We start from the raw sequence: 20,502 nt of genomic DNA, 5'->3' as shown, positions 1-20,502 counted from the left end.
ATATTTTTTCCTTCCTCAACCATTGTTTCCCTCCTATTTTCTCTTTCTTCATTCTTTTCTAATGGGATCCTCCTTTAGACTGAGCTTGAGATGCCATATGAGCTAAGGATAATTTTACCCCTTCTAATGTGTAAATTCCATTTGTAATGAAATTAATTATATTAATACACCGTTATTTCAATCTTCTTTAACATATAATAATTTTAATCGAAACCCTAATGAAAATATTACACATCCTCTCCCTTGTTGAAATTACATGTCATGTCACGAGGTGCTTTTCTAAGAAATAGAGATTTTTATAATTGTATTGTTCTATTTTTTTTTAAAATGCATCCACAAAAAACTCAAAAAATTAAATTAAAAAATTAATATCATTTCATATAATTTATTAGATTTATATTTAAATAAAAATAATTTTACAATCTAACATACTAAATCATATTAATTTATAAATTTATTTTTATAAAATCTATTTATAAGCCTTCTTCCTAAAAAAAAAAAAAAAAAAAAAAAGAGGCGGCATACGAAGACCGGATATTGGATGCTATAATATTAAATCCGATTAAAAACATTAACGGCTTGAAAGTCAAAGAAATCACCACCGTAGAAAACAGCGAAAAGAAGTGGTGAAAATCTATGATATACCGACACAAGTCCCGATGTCCCAAACACGCCAGCTACTTCAGGACATATGTTCCGTCTGCCTCTCCATTTCCCTTGCTTTTCAAATCAGTCATGACCGACTATTGAGCAACCGTTGAAGAAGAAGAGAAGGGAAGACAGGTGTGTGAAATGGAGAGCAGTGAAGAAGACGACGAATTCCCATCAATTGAAAGAATCATCCCACAGTCGAAGGTCGATTCGCTTTACCAATCCCAGACTGAAAAGGTTTATCCATCTCTTCCTCCTTTTCTACCCAACTACAACTTCCATGTTCGATAAAATATATGGGATCCCAAATCTAACTGTTTTTGCCATTTGACTGTATGGGAATTCATTCCCAATTTAATAGTTGAATGATGTTTCTTTGTTTGGGTCAATGGGTGTTTGCTTGAACACAGCTCTTTCTTTTAATGTGAGTATTCAAGTCTATTGGAGGGAAAAAAAAATCAGATTTTGCTATCTGCGAAAATTCCATTTCAAGTTACCACTGAGCATGAAGTGAATTGATTGGACTTATTGGGATCTTCAATATTAGATTACAATACGATGACTCCCGTTAACGTTTATAGGGTGGTGAAAGTATTGGTAATTCTACCCTGGGAAAGTTCCTATTCCTTCCCACACTTCTCAGTTTCATTTGTTTGAAAATTACCAATTTTTCAGCCTTAGCCCCGCTTTGCATCACTTTTGGATCTAATATTGCTCTCTTATTTTTGGTTCTTCAATATTTTAATGTAAGTTGTCCAGAAACAATGTGCATTTGCCTCAGGGGTTGTCTTCTAATGCATTTACACTCTTTTGAATTTAATATAACAAGTACATCAGTGTTCGAGAGAGATGCTGAAGTAGATGGTTTTGTTTTTGGGTTAAAATAAACGGTGCATTTTAACTTTTCCTTCTAGGAAATGTTTGTGGAAGAGGTTGTTTCTGGTTTTAAGACCTGAAAATGTTACACTTTCAGTAAATGTATGGATAAGCTGGGACGAGGACATAAAATCATGCACCCTATTTTGAGAGTTGGGCTGGGATAACAACGTCTAAAGTAGGCATCTTTTATGATGAATTTTGTTCCAGGGGTTTCAAGTACAAGAATTATAATATTGTTTCCGCTGTTGTGTTATGTTAATTTACTATTTAATCATAGTTTTTTTTCCAAGGCAAAAAAAAAAGAAGGTTTCATTCAACCAATTCAAATTGAATCGGTTAGAAACCGAACCAATTTTAGTAAAATTTTTGAATCGTTCACTGAACTGCTTCAATTGACTGATTTAGGTCGATTGAAGCCGATTTTAGATCAATTCCAACTAATTCAAAATTGTATTTATTTTTCAGTTGTCAACTGAGTTTTTTTTTTTTTTTTTTAATTTCTTGAACAAAAATATGATAGCACTAAACATATATTAACTTCTTCGTTATTTTATTCAATAAGAATCTAAGAAAAATTCAAAGATAAAACATGTAATTCTTTATTTTCTTTAATTGAAAAAAAAATTAAAAGATGAATGATTATTTTATATTAAATTTGTGGTTGTGCATAAAATTCTACATTTTCCATGCGCTTATAACTTAATGGTCTTGATCTTCTTCTTATATGAGGCAACAAATGTCAACAATTGAGGTTAAATACATAACTTACATGTTTGTTCAAACTATTTGGATTGATATCATATTTTTCTTGAAACTAGTCAATGAATTTATACTTTATACTCTTCTATACGTGATATTAAATGCTTGAATTGCATTATATATGAGTTTTAATACTTTTTAACAAAATTGAAATAACCGATTCAAAATTGTTATGAATCACCCGATTCATTGAATCGGTCCTTGCCAAATTCCAATTTTTCGAGCCTTGGTTTTTTCCCATAAGCTAAACATGTTTTTCTGTGTAGGGAATAAGAAAGCTTTGTTGTGAGCTCTTGGATTTAAAGGATGCCGTGGAGAACTTATGTGGCAATATGCACGCAAAATACTTGGCTTTCTTGAGGTAATATAAATGCCGCATGGCGCATCATGAGCAACTACATAAATGAAGAGTAAATAGTAGCCTCTGCCTGTGGCGTCGGAGACTTGGAATGCACTATTGCTTCATTTTATTGATGTTTTACAAATTTTTCCTGAAATTGTTTTCTAATATTTTTCCACGTTTGGTACAACGGAAAAGTGTTATTGCTCAAACCTGTCATTTTCTGGCCAAGTGTGCTATCATGATCACCGTTGGTAATGAACTCAAGCTGTTGTTACTAGTTTGAAATTGGCTAGTTTAATCCAGAGTGAGAGAATTAATTTTTAGTCCACGTGGCAGCATTCTTGACAGATTGTAATGGTAGGATTCTGTAGCCATTATCTGGACCACAAGGCTGTCAGCTTAGTAGTCCAATCAATGGTGTTAGAAAATGTCCTTTCTTCGGGCTAGAGAAAAAGTTTGTGCCTTGATGCCGGGGTGCTGGAATCTTTTCTTAGGTTTAACCATATGATTAGAAACATGCGTTCGAGGTTTCAAGTAATTTCAAATCTCTAAATTAGGGCAGAAATGATAATTTATTTAATGATTTTGGGCTATTAACATTATGTATGATCCGTGTACATATGATTTGATCTTAATGATATATTGTAGAATATCTGAAGAGGCTGTGGAAATGGAACATGAATTAATTGAGCTGCAAAAGCATATTTCAGCTCAAGGGATCCTTGTTCAGGATTTAATGACTGGTGTCTGCCGTGAATTGGAAGAGTGGAAGCAATCTAATGGTGAAAACCATGAAGCTCAGCAAGACCCTGATATTTCTGAACTTCAAGTTCCCTTGGCAAGTGAAAGGGATGATGATAAGATAATATTTTTGGAGAAGGTTGATGTTCTCTTGGCCGAACACAGAGTTGAAGAAGCACTAGAGGCTTTAAATGCTGAAGAGAGAAATTCTTCGGAGCTGAAAGGCTCTGGAGATAATTCAGTAGGTGAAGTGTCAGAGTACAAATCTGCTTTTTTTAAAAGAAAAGCAATGCTTGAAGATCAACTGGTTCAAATTATTGAACAGCCTTCTGTTGGTGTTCTGGAGATGAAGAAGGCCTTATCTGATTTAATTAAACTTGGAAAAGGTCCTCTGGCACATCATTCACTCCTAAAATCTAATGGGTTGCGCCTCCAAAAGAACATTGAGGTTCTTCTTCCTTCGTGTTGTGTCTGTCCAAAAACATTTTCTGCTACATTATCTAAACTTGTATTTTCAATGATTTCACTGACAATAAAGGAGTCTGCTTCAATATTTGGTGATGATCCTAATTATACAAACAGAATCGTTCAATGGGCTGAGTGGAAAATTGAATATTTTGTACGGTTGGCGAAAGAGAATGGACCTTCTTATGAGACAGATTCTGCATTACGAGCTGCTAGCATTTGTGTTCAGGCTAGTCTCAGTTACTGCTCCATGTTGGAATCACAAGGCCTGAAACTGTCAAAATTACTTTTAGTGCTTTTGCGACCTTACATTGAAGAAGTTCTAGAGTTGAATTTCAGACGAGCCAGAAGATTACTTTTCAATTTGGTAGAACTTGATGAGGGTCTATTCTCACCTCACTCTGCAGCTTCATTGTCTGCATTCGCAACATCATCAGAGGGCATTCTTGTTGAGAGCGGAATGAGATTTATGTATATTGTCGAAGTAAGTTGGTCTCTTTCGATATGGTTTGGCTATCTGGACGCAATAAATTTATCTTTGTTCTCATACCACAGCAAGCGCTTCATAAATTAAATTGCACATGGTATCGATGAGTTTCACTCATATTTTTACCTAATAAATTAAGTCATTACTTGATTTTGGACCACATGTTTTTTTTGTTTTTCTATTTTGTTTCTTGTTTTGGTTAGAGAGAACAATTTAAAACAGGCGCAACCTGGAAAGAGCACAATCCACTAAATAGACCATGTCAATATCATCTTTGTCACTTCAGACAAATGTTTCCCTTTCTATGAAAGAAGAATCGAGAACATAATTTCAAGAGGAAGTATGAGTCATCTTAAGATGATTCATTAAAGCGTACTTCCTACTACTCTTGGGAAATTTGGTCTTCGAGTCCATGGCTATATGATTATATTTTGATACCAATAACTGGATAATGACCCCGTGAGGTTTGGCATTCCTATGGTTCAACTTGAGTTGATTAAATTTTTAAGGCAGTTCTTGACCTGCTGCAGGTAATAGTTGCGCTTGTGAAACTAGGCTTCTGTTCAAATGCTTTGATGCATATAATAGTTTGTTACATCAATTCCTTTCCCATGCATTTCATTTATAATGTGACGTTGGACTCTAAAAATCCATTACAGGATATATTGGAACAGCTAACCCCCTTGGCTATTATGCATTTTGGAGGAAATGTATTAAGTAAAATCTCACAGCTGTTTGATAAATACATGGATGCTTTGATCAAAGCTCTATCAGGCCCCTCTGATGATGACAATTTTATAGAGTTGAAAGAAGTGATACCCTATAGAGCTGAAACAGATTCAGAACAGCTGGCAATCCTGGGAATAGCATTTACCATTTTAGATGAGCTGTTACCAAATGCTGTAATGATTATTTGGAAGCGGCAGAATGAAAGCAATGAACCAAAAAGTGGACCCGCTGAAAATGTTGTGCCTGGTACAGGCTCTACAATAGAATTGAAGGATTGGAAGCGCCATCTTCAGCACTCATTTGACAAGCTTAAAGATCACTTCTGTCTGCAGTATGTTGTGAGTTTCATCTATGCAAGTGAAGGAAAAACACGATTAGATGCACAAATTTACTTGAATGCTGGGGAGGATCTCTACTGGGGCTCTGACCCTCTGCCTTCACTTCCATTTCAGGTCATCCTCTTTCTCGTATGTTGGAGTGCTTTTTTGTGGTCCTTCAACACTGAACCTTTTTGTGTCCAAGCTTTCCATATGATGATGTTATTTTTCTTTTTAGTTTTCGTAGTTGTATGCATTGTTGACACGAGCTATATCAAAATTCTTGTAATGATAAATCCTTCTAAGCAGTATAGTACAAATGCTCTATAAGTTTCTTTAAGAGTTGGGGGTGGTTGCGATTTTACTTTTACTTTTTTCTCTTCATGAAAGTCAGAATATTGTCATCATGTCTTCATTTTCTTGCTTCCAGGCATATAACCGTAAGACATTGTATCTGTGTAGTGGCAATACTGAGATTTGTGTTATTATTGCAGGCATTATTTGCTAAGCTGCAGCAGTTGTCTACTGTTGCTGGAGATGTGTTACATGGAAAAGACAAACTACAAAAAATCTTACTAGCTAGGCTGACAGAGACAGTTGTAATATGGTTGTCTGATGAACAAGAATTTTGGGGGGTGTTTGAGGATGATTCAACTCCCCTTCAGCCACTTGGGTTGCAGCAGGTACTTGCTTCCTTCCAAACTGTACTTTTTTCAGTGAAATTCTTTAATATATACACATAAGAATAGAATCTGTTTCAATTAATGCATAAGTAAGATGTTCTCTTGAAGTTCATCCGAAGTCTTCCTATTTAAGTTTTTGTCTATAGTACCAAATTCTGCGGTTTTTAGTTATTCAGTTTCAAGTGAGTGTTGGCAATCTTTACTTATCAAAAAAAAGTTGAGTGTTGGCAATCTATCTATGAAGCACTAATAGAGATTTGGGATATGTGTACATGACAATAAAGATTTGTCAAAATAACGTCTTGAAAAATTTGGATACAATACGAGAGGGACACTTATATTGAAAGCAGTTTGGTGACTATATATGTCATGAATAGCGAGCAGTGGTTGTATCATCCTAAATAGATATGGCTGAATGACCACGCTTTGTCTCTGAAAATCGACTTTGTCTTGGCAGTTAATTCTTGATATGCACTTCACTGTTGAAATTGCACGTTTCGCTGGCTACCCATCTCGGAATGTTCACCAGAGTGCATCAGCCATAATTGCTCGTGCAATTAGGACCTTCTCTGCTAGAGGCATAGACCCACAAAGGTAGGCTTCTCTCTCTCTCTCTAATTCCCTTCTCACTCTTCCCCCCTTGTTTTCACTTGAAACTAAAAGTGCCATGTCACATTAGTGCCCTCCCTGAGGATGAGTGGTTTGTTGAAGCTGCTAAATCAGCAATAAACAAATTATTAGAACCTGGGTCAGATACATCTGAAGTCGATGAAGATCACATCATTCTGCCTGATGAGATTGTGACAGATTCAGATGAGACTGCCTCTTCCCTCTCAACGCTGGAATCTTTTGAGTCTTTTGCTTCTGCAAGTATGGGTGAACTTGATAGCCCTATTTTCACTGATCCTGAGAACTGAAAGTTTCTCTCCTATTCAAAGGGGGAAAACCGTGGATTCAAGTTTTGGCTGTTACCTTTCACTCTGACAGTGAATTTTAAGAAGGTTAGCTTCAGATTTGTACATCTTAGGAGATGGATTTTCTAGATCAAGATTTTCTACTCTAGATTTGAGTTACAATTCTTTGCAATATAGCCTCAATGTGTTGTAGGAAATATGTTCATTGATGCTGCACTTGGTCACGTTTACATGTATCATGATGTGAATTGTTGCTAATTTTGAAATGTTACAAAGAAGCATGATTAAGCAGTCCTCAATTGAATTGTGTAAATAGTAGGAAGTTGTGTAGATTTTTTCTATTTTTTTTATAGGTAGATATGGTTCTATATTATCCTATGAGTCATCGATTAAGCAGTCCTCATCCGTTTCTGATAAACAGAATTTTTTTACATCAGATATGGTTCTATATTATCCTATAGAACCAATTTATTGTAGTGGTTGGTTAAATTAAGATTTTGAGAACTGGCCAAGATTGTGTTTGGGAGTAATCAGGAATCAAAATTGTCTCCAGATGGTTGTACTCCAAAATATTCTTTAACTTGCTCGTGCATGAAATTAATGAATCCTCTCATACTTTCTATAGTCTATTTGTGGCTAATACCAATAATGTTAGTTTACATTATGTGATTAAAAGGGATTTCAAGGGTTCTTCCAGCCACTTGTACTTGAGAAGTTTGTGCATCTGCAGCTTCAAAAGCCTGTGACAGCCCCCAGGATTTGGTTTCTGCATCCATTGCTCTGCAGAAAATGGGACTGATTAATAATTGCGGGGAGCGTCTTGTCATCTTCAGCTGAAGTTGTTGTACTAATTCTAGAATAGTTTCTACTACTGAAAAATAAGTAATTAGTCCTCTCGCTCTCTCTCCTTTCCTTTGTCTTTGTCTGCTCATTTCCTCAGGCGTCTGTGGTAATTTTGCCATGTTTATCTTGTTTGGTTTAAATCTAATAACGAGTTATTAATCGGTATAGGGTACTTTATATCTCTTAATAATTTATTATGTCATTCATTGGCATTTTCGCTTTAAAAGATTCTACAATAGTTTAACTTATCATAAACAAATAAAAAGATTCTGCAATAGTCAAGAAAGCATAATCTGACTTTCAAACATACATGTTCATTGCAAAGTTTTCCCTTCCAAACCTCATGTCTCCCCTCAAAATGATTCTTCCAAAGTTCTAAATACTCACAAGTCGCATCTAACATTTTGTTAAAAAGTTCTAATAGAATTACATTAAGCCTTTTGGCTACTTAAAACCAAAAGATCTATATGTATACAACCATTAATTGCACCCAGATCACAAAAGTGGAGAGAAAGTGAGTGCTTCAAGTAGTGTAGAAATTGAATACGTGTTTCGCTCACCTGTATCCAATATCCATTCCAAATAGGTGTTTTGACCTACACTTATGTTTTTCCTTTTGTTTTTGCCTTCTTTCTTGCTGCCAATTGGAATTTTGACAACTCAAAGAAACAATGAAAGTTTGCTACGTTTAAATTCTCATCGGATGCCCCCCGGGGGGATGTCGGTTTGGACGGTGTGTCATGTCCAAGGTCGAGCCTCCATAAACACCAGTTGCCCATAAAAAATAACTTATAAAAAGTGAGAACAAAACATTCGTGTCTTTTTTTGGTTGGTCCATATGGCATGCATGAGCTAGAAAGGTTCCCAACATTTCTGCGTCCGAATCCACTTTCAGTCACGATTGAACCTCAGTGACTCTTGCCTTTTTTCGAAAGATATAAAACAAAATGACAGAACACAGATATATTAGAATCCCAACTTGGTAATGGTGGCATAAAATTAGATTCCTCGATTAGTTTTTGAGGTAGTGAATCAAGTTGTGCGCTTGGCAGAAAGTAAAAAAGGGTCGCGTGGGAATCGGTCCCTTTCCATCCAATCCATCGTCCACCAGTCATGTCAACTTCATACAAATTAGTGGCTCTCTGTGTCCATTGGATTGAACCCATTTGCAAATTTCCTGATAGTTTTTAAGACTCAGTTTAATTTCTGCGATAACATTTAAAAAAAAAAAAAGTGTTTAAACTTGAAGTTGTCAATTATCTCTCTTTTATTTATTTATTTATTTATTTTATATATATATATATATAAGAGTGGTGTTACTATGCCGCCCGAGTAGCACCGCTAGTTGCAATAACAATTTTTTTTTTTATTTTTTTATTTTCCTATTCACATTTTTTTAATGTATTTAAATATTTTTAAAAAATAAAAAAATACACCAATACACTTAAAATCACTTCTATCATCATTTGGTTAAAAAAAAAAAATTCACCAAGAGGTCAAACTGAGCGGTACACTTGGGGTGGCAGACTAGCGTTTTTCTACATATAATTATACTTTGATTCTTGCATTATCATCGATTCTTTGTAATATAACTACCAAACTATTAAACTTATATTAGAAATATCCACTCATTTATAATTTTCTTCCTCCTTTAAGATTCAATCATTAATATCTGTTATCTATTTTTCATTCATTTAATTAATGGTCACATCTTAATGAGAAGATAAATTACAACTTGTGTTTAATATTAATGAAGACAATTAAAGTAACAACTTCAATTAATAGTTTAGTAGCCAAATTAGAACAAAAAAGAAGAAGATCGAAGAATTTAAGTGGGTGAGGAAATTTCTCCTCTCTTTATGAGTACACAGTACGTAGACTACAATTTTCTTTGCACCCCTTTTTAAGAGAGAGAGAGATCGAGAGGGGAATTGTAACCTTAAACATTATCATTAAAAATAAATTTTCAATATTATAGAACTACCATGATCTATTTTACATAGAATTGTAAAATAATTATAAGTAGATAATTTTTTTTTTAATTGGTGACCCTTTAAACATAATTATTAGTCGGAAAAGAAGGCTTTGACCCTTATCTGCTAGCTCCTGCTCCTAGTCAAAATGGGTAGAGAAATACACGTCTATTACATCAATTAGTCCAGTTAGAAACTTAGAATAATTGCCCATCATGTTACGGTATACATGTATTGATGGATATAAATTAGATCGACATGCAACTCGGATAGGGTATAGTTTTTTGTTTTATTTTTATTTTTGTCAAGTAATCAGGGTACGTTTTTTTAATATGGTTTTTTACAAAGTTAATTAGTTTTTGGGTTTATTATTATAACTAGTACCCCTAAGCTTAATACTATAAAATGTATTTTTCCGTCAAAAAGTTAGCGTTGATTAATAAAATTAAGATGTCAACCTCTTCTTTTAGAAAAAAAGTGTAATATTCCTGATCTTGAAGGCCAAATTAAAACTGGTCATCGATATAAGATCTAGATTCCCGATAATGGCTGATCATGATAAGGGGCGTGCATGGTTCTTATTTTCAAGAAAGAGGCCGGGAGGGCAGGCATCACACGTAGAGTAGAAAAGATCATAAACTACTCCATCCTTTGATTTATTCGATCTGAACAAATTAGGTACGTAGGCCAGGATTCGATGATGCTATATACTTACCCAAGTGGCCGATGATAGCGGCCGGCTAGGGAACTAGTTCTTTACGTGTGGTAATGCAGACCCAATTTCCAAAAATTCTCTCTCTCTCTCTCTTCTTCCTAGCTATTTTCTTGAATTTGGTTGGAATATCGTTTGCTGAAATTCCAAACATATGCGTTTTTTAACACAACTAAGGCACCTTTTTCTTTAGTCGTCAATCGCGCGCTTCGATTCCTAGCTTTTGCTTGCTTTCCAACATGTTTTCCCATTCACTTTACTTGTGGCAGGCAATGGTAATCTTTCATTACATAAGCAATTAAGCATGCATGCTGCAGGCCGCGTAAATAAATGTATATATATGCATTGTCTTCCGTGTCTTAACATATCAGAAAAAGAAAGGCTCCTCCGGCCAGACGATCCATTCTCTAGCCAGAAGCAAGGAAAGATCAAAGCAGAAACAGTACACACTTCTTTGAAACCCAAATGTCAACCACTAAACCTCATCATGATGCAGAATCTGATCCCGAACTAGTTCAATCTCAGGCAAGCATCAATATATATAAATATATATATATATTTTTTGTGTCATATAATAGTGTGTCACGTATATATTTTCATATCTCATGCATTGGAGGAAACCCAGCCTCTTAATTCTGTTCATGAGTTATGTCAAATGTCATATCTCTTTCCTTTCGGAGGACTGAAATACTTAAATATATCGAATTGTAAAATGGAGGGTGTATATATGTTTAAAATAACTCCTAGCCTGAGGTTGTTAGCTCAAGTGGTAAATATCTTGATTTTGGTGATACATATGCTCCCTCCAAGTCTAAATTAAGGTTTGAATCCTCTTGAGTGTAAACAATTTAATTTCTAGTGACCATCGGATTAATTTGAAGAACTTAATTTCCATTAAAATACCGGAGGTCCACTTGCAAGAAATAGCCCCTAGGTTTGCCGAGAGCCTACGCATCCTTGAGATTATAAGTCGAGACTTTGTTCTTAGATACACAGTGCCAACAAAGACAAAAGTATATAATATATTCAAAATTTTAAGTGGTAAGCATCTTCTAAATTATATATTTTGGAGGTTGAAGCTGGAAGATGCATGCAAGGCCGGAGGGCACGCGCCGAGCACCTATAAGCTAGATTTTGATCAATAATATTCTCAGGCTATTTATAATTCCCTAGCTAACTTCTCTATATATATATATCATATGCAAGTCTGGATAATTTTATCTCTAAAAGTTTTTTAAAATTACAATAATATCTCTTTCAAATTATAATAATTTTCATTTAATGAAATATATTAATGAGTCTGCGCATGTAGTCCTCACTTAAGAACTGTACATAAAATTTCTCGTATATATGGTGGGACGTCAAAGGGTTGTGGAGTAGAAAACATTAGGGAAATACTTGAAATGGAAATTCTTCTCACAGTGTGCGTGCATCATGGTAATTAAGAGGCGAACCATGCAACTAGCTGATCATGCTGACAAGAAATATATAATTAATTGGTACTTGAATGGATTTTTAATTGAGTCGTTGATCATCATGATGACGAGATCAATCCTAATAATTTGAAATGATCATGTTAATTGATACGTATTCTTGGCCTTTGCTAAATGTTAAATACCATAATATATATAATATATTTGTATATATATATTTACCTTTATATATATATATATATATGTATATATAGGTTAATTGCTGCAAAATGTTAAATATCCACCCACCCACACACACACATATATAGTGTATCAATTGTATTTCTCTTTATGTACATATATAGCTTTAAATGTTCGAGATCATTATATATATATACATACACATGATGTTATATATTGAGATCTTATTTAATTTTACGCGTATTGCATGCATGCAGGGGGATACTATTATATTTTATCCAAGAGCACTCAATATTGTGTGGGGCAGTGACCCCCGCTACTGGCGCTTACCTCCTGATCAGTAAGTTTCACAATTCATGTATTTTTGTGCAATTTTTTTTTTTTCTGATTTTTAATTTCCAAAGTGATGAATGTGCCAAATTATCTGATGATCAGCATGCATATATGGAATTTCAAAGACACGTATGTACGTAGATGCATATATATTCATGACTAATTCAGCTTACTGATGCAATATAATTTATTTAAAAAAAAAAATTGTGTAGGGAAAAGACAAGGGCTGTTGAATTGGTACAGGTATCATGGCTGGAGGTAACCGGTTCACGCGAGAATCTGGTGGCTGGAAAGACGTACGAAATAGGGTTCAAGATATCATTGACACAAGAAGCTTTTGGTTGGAATGGGAGCAAGGTTTACGTGATGGCCAAGCAAGGGCGAAGGGGAAGGTACACTTGGAAGAGAGCAAGCCTGGATGCTTTCACAAATGGGAATCCCGTCGAAATTCCTCAAGCTGATGACAAACTCAAAATCCAAATTACTCCCAATTCTGACAGTACCATCTACTTCGGTATGTATGAAGTCTGGAGCGGCAAATGGAAGGGAGGTCTCAAAATTCACAATGCTTACATCAGAGAAGCGTGAAATTAGCAAAGCTCACTCATCTATATCCGATCCATTTTACAATATCAGAACATGATGGCCGGCCATTATTACCTGCATGCATGCGCGAATATCTATCTATCTATATATCTTAATTATTATTATTATTATTATCTATATAAATATATATGTACTGATCAGTAGTGAGTGTAATAAGCCCACCAAATCAAAGACAATTGTTATTAGTACTAGCTAGCTGCATGCATCATGAGCAGTACTAGTACTGATCATCAGATCATTTGTCTAATTAATTTGTGTGTGTTTAATTATATATATGAATGAATGATCATTTTATAATTTGTATTTTTGTTTTTTTACCCTGTCAAGTATCAGTTGTAGTGTTTAATTATTATATATACTTTCCATATATGTATAACGTACGTGACAATATGAGATTTTATATATATTAATATAACTAGCTAGGTTTTAATAAGATTCTTTTTTAAATCAAATACCTGTGACCTGATTGATATAACCTTCAACTTTTAAAATAGAGGCATAAAATTCAATACCCACTCTCCCAAATCAAAAAAATAATTTTTTTGTGGAAACTTTCGATCTTTTCTTAATCTTTAACCTATAAATTTATATAAATATAAAACAAAAGACAATAGCTAGGATTTTGCTTGCATTTTGGGTGGCCAGCCAACCCAGAACCTAATTTCGGGAGTCATGTTCTGTTCCATTCCGTTCCGTCCTGTCCTATCATTGTGAGAGTGGCCGCCGGCTACCATTAAAATTTGAGAAATGATATTTGTGATTATGGAGTGCATAAATATTGTGTAATCTTTTTAAAAAAAGTGAATAAATATAAGACTTACATGAAAATAAATTAAATTTTTAATAATAGACTCTGCTATTTTTTCAAAGCAATTATACGACTTCTGCACACTCTATTCTGTATGTAGCATTATTCATAAAATTTTAGAATAGCTATTGATTCCTGGTCATAAATTATCTAATTAAATAAAGGAATTAATATCTATTAATTAATCATGTAATTGTTATAAAGCCTAAAGAGCTAGCACGCAGTAAAGATACATTGTTCTTGTGCTTGCATTCTATTGCGCAATGGCTAATGGGCAGCTTCTAACAATTTATATGGTAGTATACCCTTGATCAAAATTCTACCATGTAGTCTCTTGGATTTTCACAGTGACAAAGATCCACCTTCCTAATTTTTTTTATTAACTTGTGTGTATATACTCTTTTAAGTTATTTGTACTAAGGAAATTTTATTAATGAAGCTTATCTTTTGAGAAAAAAATAATATTTTGATTTGTAATCGATAATTTATAACGTTCGTAAAGAAGAACCTCCCGAGTATGTTTGTCCTTCATAAAAAAAAAAAGAAGAGTTAAATTAAAAAATCACAGAATTGTCAAGGCAAAATTAATGAATTGATAATAAATTATGAGTGACTAATGGAACATGCAAGAGATTGCAAAGAAAAAATTTTCGGAAGGAAGTAAGGAATTGTGATGTGCCAGTGTTTTTAATGGGGAGGGATGACCCATCGCCAATACTGACTTGATCAAGACCTTGGTAAGGATTGGAATCTAGATTAAGATTGGAAAAGTTAGTTGTCAAGTGATTTGTTGCAGCTGTATCAAGGAACCAATGACTGAGGGACGAAGTGGAAGGGGGAAGAGCTATGTAATTGGCTGTGAGAGAAAGGGGAGGAAACGATAAATAGGCATGATCAAATCTGATTTGTAGTAGCAGGAGATGGGCCAGATTTATGGTAGACTTGACAAGTGGGTCGAGGAGGAACAAAGTTAGAGAAGAAATTTGGATTTGGGGAAAACAAATTGCGACCCCTGCCCCTACCACAACCACGATTAGATGGGGTGGAGGTGTTTGTTGGTTGAGTGATGGTAGAGTTGGCAGCAATAGGACTAGCAGAGAGTAATGAATGGCTCTAGTGAGAAAGACTGGACTCATGGTTTAATAAGTAACTGAAGACTTGGGAAGAAGATAAGGGTTCGGGACTTGTGGTAAGAGAGCTAACGATTGATTCGTAGTCTGATCCTAATCCAGCAAGGAGGTAGATGGTGAACTCATAGGGAGAGAGAGGGTGCCCAACAGCACTGAGAGAGGATGCAAGTGACTAGAGTTTTATGAAAATAGGCCGAAATATTTTATGTACCTTTCTTTAAGGTTGCTAACTGAAACTTATAATGTGTGAAGAGGAGTGGGCGGAGAAGAGGGTGAGAAGAGAGGACCAAGTTGCACTAGAAGTTGTGCATTTGAGGACCTGGGTGAGGACATATCATTGAGGGACTAGCTTATGGCAGATAAAATGAGCTGGTCTTGAAGAATCCAGTTCATGTAATTTGGGTTAGGAGCATCATCGATTGTAGGTGGAGGCATGGGTATTGAACCATCAGTATATCCAAACAAATGATAGCCTTGAAGGAAAAGGAGTATATGAGCCTTCCATAGAAGGTAATTGTCAATATTGAGCTTGACAATAATGGAATGGGTAGCTAAACTTGTGATGGAGGAAGGAAGAGGGGAGGGAGATTGTTCTGCTGCCATAGTAAATTGCAGGAACCGAAATGGATGAGTCCTATGTGGGCTCTGATACCATAAAGAGGAAATGAAGAAGATGATAAAACAAGAAAATGATGCACATAAAGTGCTTGAGAGAATGCCTCATAAAAGACTAAATTTTATAACTTCTACAAAAGGTTTACAGACTCTTTCACTCTATACAATGCACTGTTCTCGTGTGCATATATAACACAGAGGTCCTAACAAACTACAATTTAGAGATGGAATTAATTTTCACTGTAAAGCTAAGCAATTCTATTACAAAAATATTCTTCTAGATGATTCTGTATCATTCGGTTACTGCAAAGGCCATGTACTATCCTATAGGTGCTGAGTCAATGGCCTGCTCATCTGGTGGTGCGGTAGCTTTAATAGTTCGAAAATGAAAATTACTCTCCTATTTCCTTCAATCATAAGTACGGAATTTTAACCTTATCTAACATTATATTCAACTAACTCGAATTTTCTATTTTGAAAATGTACGTCCAAGATAACTTATATATATAGGCTGTAAGGAATCCATTTAAATGAGAATCATTGTCATGATCAATTTAATTTGGTCAATTAATTTCTTTGCTTAGGTACTTGAGATTCGGCACATAATTTGTGTCTTTAAAAACAAAAAATAACGACTCTTGCTAGGACAATTAATGTTGAATCAAATTCATTCATGGAAAATTTTATACACCCTAATTAACTTATCAAACTTATTAATGCCATGTGAATAATATTTTTCTTTTATTTAAAAAGATGAAACAAAAACTATAAATTTTTAAATAAATTAAAAAGGGGTAGCTAGCCACCATGCACCCAATGGGCAAATGACCCTGACTCGATCGGGTGTGGTTGGATTCCTCATTATGGCCTGCATATATACATGCAACCATGGGGTTGTTGTATTCACCTAGTACCTCATGATGGTCAAAGTCTAAGCCATCACAATATATGGCTAAATTTGGCCAATCATAGATCTCCTCATTATCATCTTATCTTGGACACCATGCGGGTGGCTGTTGAATAGTAGCCAAGACTAAGGTTGTATTTGACGATTGAGCTCATCTTAATTCATTTCAAACTAATTATTGATCAAAATCATAACTTTTTTAATTTCTCATAAAAAGTTAAACATATCTCAACATATTTCATATATTCAAACATATCTCAATGAGATTTACAAAACATTATTATTCACATATCAACTTAGATCATCCAAGATCACTTCAGACCTCCCCATCTTAGTTTTTTTTTTTCAATTTTAGTTTCATTTTTTCAAATAAAAGAAAAATATTATCATGTGAAAGTCTATAGATCACGACATTTTTAATATTGAGATTGATCTAAAATTTGTCATGGTATGATCACTGCTTTTTTTTTTTTTTTAAATATGAGTAATGCTACATATAATTGTGGAGTGCGTAAACACCGCATAATCGTTTTGAAAAAGAGTGAGATTCATTATTAAAAAAATTAGTTTTTTCTTTTAGGTCCCATATTTATCCATTTTTTAAAAAAGAATTGTGTAACATTTACGCTTTTCACGATTGCAAATATCATTTCTTAAGAAATATAGGTGTCAAATCTTAATATAGAAAAGTACAAATATGATTTATCAAATATTCCTTATAATTATTACTTAAAAGGCCATTCAATATTCAGGATATATCTCCTTATACTTAAAAGCATTTATCGCCCAATGAACAGTAATGAATAGTATAAACAATACTCTTATTTTAAGCTTTTCTTCTTCGTCCCTCTCTACATTCTCATAGCAATATTCTTCCCAAAATATCACAAAATCACCACAACGGATCACAAAACGGATCACAAAATCACCACAACAGATCATCACAAAATCAGCACACAAAATCATGAAATCACCACAACAGATCGTAAAATCACAGCAAGCATAAACCAAGCTCACCGTAAATCATCTCAAATTCACCGTAGGATGATCACAAACTCACAGTAAATCATCCTAATTCTACAAAATCACAAAATGGGATAGGTAGAGGCTCGGTTGGGCATGGAGGAGCAGGGGAGGTGCCGTGGAAGGCTGCTAGTGGCGTCGTGGGTTGTAGGCAGCGGATCTAGGCCGTCGTGGTGGTGCAGTGGCGTGGGCTTGGCTAACGGTGGCGCTACGAGGAGAAACCCGTGCGTGTAAAGGCGTTGCGTGGTGGGGCTAGGGAGGAGCTACGGGCACTGCGTCGGGGAGCTGAGTTGCGGGGAAGAGGTGGCTATCGAAGCTTGTGGGAGGAGCTGCTCATGGCAGCACAGTGGCGGTGCAATGGAGGGAAATCAAAGGGAGAGGAAGAGAGGGCTACGGGCTTCGGCCTGTTGCGAGGAGAGAGAGAGAGAGAGAGAGAGAGAGAGAGAGAGAGAGAGAGAGAGAGAGAGAGAGAGAGATTGGTCGTGGGAAGGTCGTCAGTGATTGGGCTTGGTGGTGACGCGGCAACGGAGGCCAACGGCGCTAGGAGGAGCCAAGGAGAAGAGATATTGAGAGGGAGAGAGGCATGCGGCTGGAGGGAGGGAGGGAGGGAGGACTGAAGAGGGAAAAGTTAGGAGAAAAGTTAAGGTTTGGACCTTTAAATCCCAATCCTTCATCTTGAGTCTCTAGATTTGATCAAACGATAGATCAAATCATGCATTTAAATAAACTCACTTAAAATAGATAATTAAAAATAAATATCATATCATACATTTAAAATCAAATTTAATTTATAAAATACTAATATTTTATCATTAAATAAATGATGAAGTTTTGCTAAATATTTTTTAAAAAATAAAACCATAAAAATAATTAGAATTTTTAATATAATTTAAATATCATAATATTCTTAATTAACTAAAATTATTTAGATAAAATAATTTTCTACAATTATCATATTTTTGGGGCTTCCAAAACATAAGATACTTACTTTAATGATGAAAGAACGTGAGAGCATGAACATAGAGAGTGGATTTGCTTCATACGAGCTCGCTACATCTTCTTCATAGTTGGAGATAACATGACATGCGTGCATTGATTTCTACTGTCAATTATGGTTAATTTGTAGAGCTGAAACTTTCATGCAAAGCTTTTAAATTTTTAATACGTGATCGTAATTGATCTTTCACGTACAGATGAGCAACCCAAAAGAAATGTAGAGAAATTCATAGAAATTCTGTGGTTGGAACAAACTTTTCTTATTAAAGTAGAAAAAGATGAAAACTCATAGATGCTTGCTTATATTAGGTTTTATGCTCCTATGCATTAGGCTATTTACTAATCTATCTTATATACTCTTTCAATCTTGATGATTGTGAACTAATGACTAATTCAATTATTCAAAATTGTGTACTGTATGTGGCGATCAGTCACACTTTATTTGCTGTTTGGATATATTATTTTTAAAAATTTTATTTTTTCTTCCAATTAGATAAATGTGGCAAACGTGCGTTGCATGTTAAACCACTACTAGTATGTACATATATATATATATATATATATATATATATATATTATATAACAATATAAGCTCTAGCAACATCGATCACCCCTGTCCATGAATTAGTGAAATGCCTACTGTAGATTATTTTAATAACTAATGATAACAATACAGATAAATGTTAAAAAGAAGCCTTCTTATATATACAACATATGGTCTCTATTTAATTAATTTATTATTTGTAGCCTTCTATTTAAATACATACATATTTAAACATTAAAATAGAATGACAAAAATATTAAATCACATATTGATTAAGTAGCTGAAGTGTGTAAGGTAAGATTTTCATGTAGAATTTCTCATACAATCTTAATTACTCATGCATGCTTAATTTGTAGGTAGTATATATCAACATTCATTGTCGGGTACAAGAAAAATAAATATTTGTAATAGATTATTTATGACGATAATGATTATTTACGACAAAAATAGATTTATTTTAGAAAAAAATAATCATTTTAAAAAAAATTGATCACAAATAAATAATTTTCTTACCATTATATATATGTACGTAGAAAAAATAATGAAAAAAAAAAGGCAAACAGAATAAACATATAATTTACTTTTTTGAAACGAAATAAATATTAGCAATTAGGTTGTGTTTGGATATTGAATTGAGTTGAGTTGAGATGATAAAATATTGTTAGAATATTATTTTTTAATATTACTATTATTTTAAAATTTGAAAAAGTTGAATTGATTATTATATTTTGTGTTAAAATTTAAAAAAGTTATAATAATGAGTTGAAATGAGTTGAGAGAGATTTAGTAAGCAAACGAATAAACTAGCCAAATGATTCGATCGATCTGCTTTCGGTGTTGGATGCAGCCAGCTTTAGTGGTCCATGTTCGTAGCAATCTGATCTAGAGTCAATCGTTTAAAGAATATATCATGATCTGCATGGATGCTCGCATTATCTCTTGCATACCAACCAAATCGAAGATGTTCTTCTACGGGCGGCTTTGAAGACCACTTTTATCATTCTTATCAACAACATTATTCCTTTTTCTTTACCAAAACCACCATTACTTTTGTCGTACAATAAATAAAAAGTTAAAAAGATGCTGTACGTCCTAAGAATGATCAACTTTTGAGTGGTTCACACGTCATTACATGTAAGAATTTTGAGATACTCGACTAGTACGCCAAAATTGTTACTTTAGACCATTCACATTCAGTTTTTTATAAAATTTTCTTTAATTTAGTTAAAAAGTATATTTTTTTAAATTTTTTTTTAAATTTTATTCATCTTTTAAAAACCTTCTACATTTCATTCCCTATCCTTTCTCTATTTTATTAAAATAATATTTTTCTATTCTTTTTTTATTATTTTTTTCTCTCATTTTCATTTACAAATTTAACTACTCAATATTTTTTTTTATGTTTTGAATTATTACTCTAGTAAATATTTT

The 20,502-nt window shown here is 34.0% G+C and overlaps 2 protein-coding genes across 4 annotated transcripts; both read left to right on the top strand.

The window, feature by feature from the left end:
• Positions 1-656: 656 nt before the first annotated feature.
• On the top strand, positions 657-7,973 carry LOC108985425 (exocyst complex component EXO84C-like). 3 transcript variants are annotated; one of them, XR_001995189.2, is made up of 8 exons: positions 657-888; positions 2,556-2,650; positions 3,281-4,322; positions 4,985-5,506; positions 5,866-6,054; positions 6,512-6,648; positions 6,734-7,055; positions 7,699-7,973. XR_001995189.2 is itself a non-coding variant. In XM_018957716.2 (7 exons), the coding sequence occupies exons 1-7, from the start codon at positions 793-795 to the stop codon at positions 6,969-6,971; spliced, it is 2,319 nt and encodes a 772-aa protein (XP_018813261.1). In that variant the 5' UTR covers positions 657-792; the 3' UTR covers positions 6,972-7,298. The 3 variants fall into 3 exon arrangements, 1 of the variants encoding a protein (XP_018813261.1); XR_001995188.2 differs by having other exon boundaries at positions 7,645-7,973; XM_018957716.2 differs by lacking the exon at positions 7,699-7,973 and having other exon boundaries at positions 6,734-7,298.
• Positions 7,974-10,842: 2,869 nt separating this feature from the next.
• LOC108985426 (protein PHLOEM PROTEIN 2-LIKE A9-like) lies at positions 10,843-13,361 on the top strand. The gene is made up of 3 exons (XM_018957717.2): positions 10,843-11,021; positions 12,367-12,449; positions 12,655-13,361. Exons 1-3 carry the CDS (start codon positions 10,962-10,964, stop codon positions 13,028-13,030), a joined length of 519 nt encoding a protein of 172 aa, XP_018813262.1. The 5' UTR covers positions 10,843-10,961; the 3' UTR covers positions 13,031-13,361.
• Positions 13,362-20,502: the final 7,141 nt, after the last annotated feature.

Source organism: Juglans regia, chromosome 3, assembly GCF_001411555.2.
Source record: "Juglans regia cultivar Chandler chromosome 3, Walnut 2.0, whole genome shotgun sequence".
NCBI classification, from domain to species: domain Eukaryota; kingdom Viridiplantae; phylum Streptophyta; class Magnoliopsida; order Fagales; family Juglandaceae; genus Juglans; species Juglans regia.
This window is presented reverse-complemented; position numbering and strand designations above follow the sequence as displayed.